This window comes from Solanum dulcamara, chromosome 6 (assembly GCF_947179165.1).
Source record: "Solanum dulcamara chromosome 6, daSolDulc1.2, whole genome shotgun sequence".
NCBI lineage: Eukaryota > Viridiplantae > Streptophyta > Magnoliopsida > Solanales > Solanaceae > Solanum > Solanum dulcamara.
Genome location: NC_077242.1, coordinates 1,815,043 through 1,822,040, shown reverse-complemented (window position 1 = coordinate 1,822,040; position 6,998 = coordinate 1,815,043). Strand labels below are relative to the sequence as shown.

Genomic DNA, 6,998 nt, shown 5'->3' with positions numbered 1-6,998 from the left:
TTTACATCTCTACCATAGTTTTTTCAAAAATAAAATTACATTAACTATGTATATGAAATAATTGTATTACACATTATGAATATGTTATTTATTTACTTCTCTTTTGAGCTGAGAAACTAAACAGTCTATTTACTTCATAAATGTAAGGATAAGATTTAAGCACATTTTTTCAATTTGTAGGATCACATTAAATATTTTATTTTTGTTCAATTTGATCTTTATTTATCTTTATGGAATGAAGGATCAGACAAGTTTATATATATAGGGTTTTGTTGCGTTTTACAAATCATTTTACAAAAGTTCTTATTTTTACGGTTAAGATATTTGAATATAACCTACAAGATATTTTTACAATGTTATTTTTTTATTCAAATTGTAAAGAGTTTTAGTGCATGCTCACCAAGTTTCTCCTGCATCAGAGGCCAGAAGAAAAATCAAATGAAAATCATACCTTATAATGTATTGAGCTTACACTCAATTTTCAGTAAAAATAGCGTTTATTTGCCATTTTTCGACCTTTGAATCCTATAATGAGGTTGTAAAGTTTCACAAGTAAAATTTCAGGATATCGACTATTTTCAATTATAGAGACCGAAAATTGACTCTGTGTATTTTTACTCTTTTTATGCCAGCAAATTTCATAGGATGCTTTGTTCTAACGTGCGTAAGATGGGCCCATGCTAAAAGGAGAGGGGAGTACAACGGGCCCACGGGCCCATGCGGACTTTGGTGTGTGGCCCACTTTCATGGATTGTACCATGCATTTTCTGCTGGACTTATTATGAAGTGGGCCATTAAAGCCTTGACGTTTATTGGTCTTGCTGGATCCCAATTGTATGATTGAAAAGCCCATCATCACAGGAAAAAGGCAAACAACCTTTTAAGTAGAATTAAGATTTTAAGAAATATTGTAATTGGGGAAAACTAGAATGTCAACACTGATTAGAATAAATTAATGAAAGTTAGTGATTAGTACGGTATTTATTTTAAAAGAAAAAATGAATACACTTTTGGTATAAACTTTTGGTATAACTCAAGTTGATATAAAATAGACTTTGGCTCTACTTTAACACAAAAATTAAATTAAGACATAGGGATTAATGACAACATTAGCTAAAAACATAATTAATTCCAGCACCAACTAATGTTGGAAATTCAATGTCTCCATACACCTTGAACCTCAATAATATAAGATGGGGTCTAACATTGGATAATAAAGGATTGAGATTTGCCTAACTCAAATGTCATAATGAGAAAATAAATAATAGGCTTAATTCAATTTTAAAAACTAGTTCAACAGATAAAAATATGTCAAAATCACCGAAGGGTGTGAGAGACTTAACATGAGTAAAAAGCACGAGAACTTATTGACAATACGGTAACTTTCACTCAATCACACCAATTAACCTTAGTATAACAAAAAAAATAAAAAGGAAGTGTGTGTATATGATAAATCTTTATTCATGATTGGAGTCGTTTTGTGTTGCGTTTTGTTTAAGCCAAAGCTTTTGCATGCTTTGACCAAAAAAATGCTTAATTTTGTAGCTCATTATTACCTTGTTTTAATAAATAATACGAAGTCTCCTCAATTGTGACTAATTAATGATCTTTTTAAAAGTCAATTAATTTGGTTTGATGTTAAACATGAAGTGAGAATCGTTTTTTATTCGGCAAAAAAGAACACTTAAACCCAAAAAAAAAATATTTATTTTTAAATGCCCCATTATGTTTATTTCTCATTTTTATTTTAAAATATCATATATTTATTTTAAAATTCGTTTGTCAAGTCCCCCTCAGTCACTGCCATAGTTGGCCCTCTCTTCCCGATCCTCACTTCAATGAGCCAAATAACTCTCCTTGGGAGTTCTCTCCTTGACTACACCCTCCTCGGCTTTGTTATCCAAACACTCATCCTGAGCAATCTCTTCCAGTTCAACAGTGTTCAGATCTGGCATCTTTGCCTCTTCTTGTTTAGGGTTTGCTAACGTCATGGTGACATCAGCGCCCACCCGAGATTTGGAGAAGTCACCTGCTTGCTACATGTCTTTTTTTATTTTAGCTTTTTTTTTTCTTTTTTTAACAATAGTTGATGGAAAAATATTTTTTGCAAAGTTTGAAATAGTCCAAGAATGGTTTTTGTATACAATTATAGAATGAGGATATAACCTAAGTTTGGACTATACTTCAAGGTTGATTTTAGCCTAAAACTTTCAAATTTTAGACACAAATTTTAAAACATTAATCGATAGTGCTAAATTTGATTCCGAGTTCGACTTATAAAATTTTATACATTATAGATACAACTTTTAAATAATGGTTCCGAAATAGGCTATTTGTGCACATGGTCAAGCCCGCTATGCCCTTGGTCATATTTCAGGAAATTGAGAGGTGATGTCAGTTAGAGATTGCTTAGTTAAACACAAATATAAACTTTTAGTAACATCAAACTATTTAATTTTATAAGTATCCCTACCACTAATACTTATCTACTCTAAGATTTAAAATAATTACATATTATCACATTAATTAATAATTTTCTATCAGATTTCAAGTCAGATGTACTATTTCTTCATGTTTCAAATTAGATATATATGTATCTAGTTTCAAGTACATGTATCAAAGATACCAGATACGTATGTATCTGATACCAAATATATTCTAAAATACAAATATGAGAGGATAGAAGCGAGCGAGATAGGAGAGAGGCGAGAGTGAATGTATCCAGCTAAATATATATATATATATATATATATATATATATATATATGATATCCCAAATATATTTTAAATATATTCTGATATATAGATACATATAGAGAAAATCGATCGAGAAAGGTGAGATGTGATCAAGAGAGGCAAGTAAGAATTAGTATATCTCGGATATATGTGAATCACGCTTTGTGTAGCTAAAATAAATTATATCTAATTTGATTGGTATATATCTCAGATACATATAATTAAATGTTGCACAAAAGGTATTTACTATTTTTTTAAATATAAAAAAAGTTTGAACATTTCGTATTATCTGAAAAATAGCTTGCTAACTAAGCAAGCAACACTTAATTGCCACGTGTCCATCGTCAGACTCCACGTTTACCCCTACACTTAACGCAATCGATCTCTTCATTCCTTAAGAGTTTCGTCATTCGGTGAATTCGAATAGACAATCACGAAAATTATGGGTGGCGGAGGAGCATTCAGAGCAGCGGCGAAATTGGCCGGAGCCACCGTCGCAAACAGCGGATTCAGTTCTGTGGCGGCGGAACATCCAGTTTATGCAGCCGCACGCAACGTAGCCCGTCCGGTGTCGGTCTCCGGTATATCGTCAACATCGCAAGATGTCAAGTACGGCGTGGTTACGTCTTCTCACAGTGTATCATCCGATGTGTCGCATGTGCGAAAGATGGTTTCTGATTTTGATGACTGGGAGATGGCCGGCGGAGAGGAGGAAATGATGGTTAATCCTGGTCAGCCGCTGCCACGACTCGTATTTGGTGGAGCTCCTTCTCTTCAGGAAGCTACAGAGGCTACTTCTGATCTCAAAGACGCTCTCGAAAAGTACTGTATAACTAATTTCTCATGCAATTTACTGTGCTATTGTTTTTTCTCCTCTGCCTGCAATTTGTATTGCTGATCAATTCGTTATCTGTTGCTAGTGTTTATGCGAAGTATTGTTTTCTGTTTGTGTTTTTATAATCATAAAACTGCAAGTATTTTGTATTCTAAGTCACCACTTCAGGGATCTGTGATTAATTGCGTTTTAGAGCATTAACCTCTCCAGACTGAAAGCTAACTTTGGTGGTTTGTAGTTGGTTTTTGTAAAACTTAACAGCGTTTGAGTGATTACTCAGTTGATTGATTCGATTGACGGATAAAGTTACAATTTTTGAAGAACATGCTTTCTCAATTTTTTGTTCCTTAGCATAAAATGGGACATGTTGTAGCAAACGTGCAACGTTCAATTCTATGTTGTCTCATTTTAATGCAGCTTTGGTTTATTCCAATATGAACTGAAATTTTGAAAAGGAGATACCTCTTAAAACCGACTGCAAATAAGCACCGTGAGATAGCATTTGCTATACATGTATACTGCTCTCTCCATTCTAATTTATGTGGCACTGTTTGAGCAGGCAAGGAGTTTAAGAATTAATTAAGGAAGACTGCTATCTTTGTCAAATTACCCTTATTAAATTCACTTTACTACTTACTTTTAGTTGACTTTTCTTTATAATAAAGTGTTAAGTGGGAACCAACAAGGATAAAATGAGGATGATGCCAAATAGGTGCTAAATAAGGAAGAGTGACATTATTCTTGGGAAGGACTAAAAAGGAAAGGTTGCCACATAAATTGCGATAGAGAGAGTATTAGGCAAGGGAAGTCAAGCAAGTCATTTATGCTATTAAGGCCTTTTGGATTACTTCAAGAAATGGGCCTTTTCAACTTATTCCGAGTCATAAGCTATCATTCTCACAAGTACTATAGTTGGATGACACTGCCAGAGTCCAAATGTGCTCTTCTGTGTGATTGTGTCAGTGAATCGACAAACTTAAGTTTTGGACCTGGAATAGGTGAAGAAAAAAATGAAAACGAACTTGTCAACTTGGATATTGTTCTGCCCTTAATACCGGTATGCATAGCCTTTTCATCATACTTTCTCAACCTTTAACATTTAGCCTCCAGAAGGTTTATTGTCTGGGATTCGAAAGGCTAATGTACTTTGGTTGTGGTATGGACTTCTCAATGTCAGTCTGCTGTTATATTCCAACAGATGTTTATCTGCTATAATAGATGATGTGAACAACTACTTACATAGTGTGAATTCAAAACTCTTCTTAAATTTACAGGGTATATTTGTCTGGACCTGCTAATGAATATGGAGGATCTTGTATATCCGACTCAAGCTCAACGCCTTTCTCCAAAGCCTGTGTTGTCACCGAGACTGTAATCACAAAGTCTGTGCCAAAACATGCTATGAAGGCATTTAGGTTTCTAAATGAAACTCCCGCCGTTCAGGTTTTCTTCTTTGTCATTTATTTTTACAGGTTCTCTTTGTTTTCATAGAAACTGGATATAGCAATTTTTTCTTTTAATCCTTTAGTATCCGTTACTAGGGTGAGGAATGAATATGAATATGTTCAATTTGACCAGATAAGGAGTTCAGGTCTACAAAAACTGAATCAAATATTGTAGTTATAACATAAAAAGTGGAACTATTTATGCTAACCCCTAACCCTACTTGTGAAATCTCCTCTAACAGGGTCTGTTTTCTTGGAATTACTAGTGACTAGAAAATTTAGAGCTCTTCATACTTGTGAGTGTGCAGCATTATTTAGCTCATTTGATTTTTCTTTAGGTACTCCTCTCTAGATGTTGACATCTCCAGAGGAGCTATATTTGAGCCGAGTCCAATACTGAAGATACTTCCTTCAAATTTCTGAAGAAGCAGCAGGATATCAACGTCAAGATAACTCAACAATTAGAATGTTTTAAGTGCTAGATAATGTCCCCTTCCCTTGTGGTTCTCGTGCTAGGTGTTTCTTTAACGTATTTTCTTATTTTCTGGTGGCAGAGTGTAGTTCGTTGTTATATTCAATTCTGTTGGTTGGAGAAAGGCTGGTGTTATTAGATTTCTTTGTTCACATTTTAGCATGAGGCTTGAGCATAAAGTGGCTTAGATGGGTTCAGGCGATATACATCTAAAAGTGAAATCCCCTGAAGTACTTTTTATGCATTTTCTTGGTGTTAATAATGTTGGCATCTGAGTTGACAGTGGACACTCATAATGATTTCATGAAGCTCTTGGTAGTGCCGTCTTAGTAGTGTCTGTAGGTTATGAGTATTCCAGGTCTGCTAATGTTGACTTCATTTCTCTCCCTCCCAGAATGTTGTTGCTTCAATTGCTTGTGACCAAAATGTGTGGAATGCGGTACTGCAGAATCCAGCCCTTCAAGATTTCCTGGAGTCACAGAAAACCAGTGAGAAATGTATGTCCTTGTTTTTTCTCAAATCTCTCATAATGATCAAGCTTCATACTACATTCTCATAGTTGCAGGTGCATTACTCCCCGACTCGGATCAAGAGAGAGATGAATCCGTTGCTGATACTGATTCCTTTTCTCAGTCATCCCCAAGGAGGGCGTTTTCCAAATCTGAGACAGAAGAGGCTAAATCCGGGAACTCTTTTACAAGCTTTTTGCAGAATGTTAAACAAACAGTGACACAAACAGTGGTTGATATGATGAACAGCTTGTCAGATTACTTTAACAATCTCTTTGGAGACAACACGTTTTTTGTTGATGCGGATGGAAGTGCTAAAATTGGCGCCGTGGAGAAGACACTGGGGGCATCTTTCATGGCTTTGGCAGTCATGGTTATAATGGTGGTTCTCTCAAAACGCAGTTAATCATGATGTCTTCAAAGTTTTAACTATTTGAATTCGCCGAAGTTACATGACGAAATGTTACCAGTCTCTTCTAGAATAGGTATTGAGGGTATTTGGTCGGGTAGGTCTGCCAGTGACTTAAAGAAGTGGTTTGTAAATAAAATAAAGTCATTGTAGACAATGTTTTATGTTTTAGTTTCTTGGCTTTGTCATCTATGCCAATGAAGTTTGATTTGCATTCAGCAGTCGTGTAATTTGCTTGGATTCTAGAGCTTAAAGTGCATCACTGCTCTTTAACACTGTATCCTGTTGTTTCTTTTGTTAAACAATACCAAATCTCTATGGTATAAAAGAGTGAAGATGCAATTTTCAGCAAGTGAACTGCGACATTTGGTTTTCAAACATGATTACAAGCAGCAAAAACGTAAAAAGAATGTAGATACCAAAAATGTCGGGTTTTCCTACATAGCAAAATGTTGTCGGATTCATGTTAGATCCTTCAAAAATGCGTAAACATAGCTTGTGGGTCTTCCTGGAGTTGCTTAACTCTTGCTTATGTCACTAACTGGCAATAACATCTTACCTGGGCGAAAGGAATTCGATACACCATTGGCGC

At 35.0% G+C, this 6,998-nt stretch overlaps 1 protein-coding gene across 2 annotated transcripts; it reads left to right on the top strand.

Moving 5' to 3' along the window:
• Positions 1-3,106: 3,106 nt before the first annotated feature.
• Positions 3,107-6,684, top strand: LOC129892120 (uncharacterized). Of its 2 annotated transcripts, none has more exons than XM_055967668.1 (4): positions 3,107-3,558; positions 4,846-5,014; positions 5,883-5,985; positions 6,048-6,684. In XM_055967668.1, exons 1-4 carry the CDS (start codon positions 3,179-3,181, stop codon positions 6,401-6,403), a joined length of 1,008 nt encoding a protein of 335 aa, XP_055823643.1. In that variant the 5' UTR covers positions 3,107-3,178; the 3' UTR covers positions 6,404-6,684. The 2 variants fall into 2 exon arrangements, with proteins under 2 accessions (XP_055823643.1, XP_055823644.1); XM_055967669.1 differs by having other exon boundaries at positions 3,110-3,558; positions 6,054-6,684.
• Positions 6,685-6,998: the final 314 nt, after the last annotated feature.

Bases quoted from the DNA above. Each gene is read 5' to 3' on its own strand.
- LOC129892120 (XM_055967668.1), top strand. From the start codon at position 3,179: ATGGGTGGCGGAGGAGCATTCAGAGCAGCGGCGAAATTGGCCGGAGCC. The intron at 3,559-4,845 runs GTACTGTATAAC...TTAAATTTACAG, and splicing joins CTCAAAGACGCTCTCGAAAA to GGTATATTTGTCTGGACCTG. The intron at 5,015-5,882 runs GTTTTCTTCTTT...TCTCCCTCCCAG, and splicing joins ATGAAACTCCCGCCGTTCAG to AATGTTGTTGCTTCAATTGC.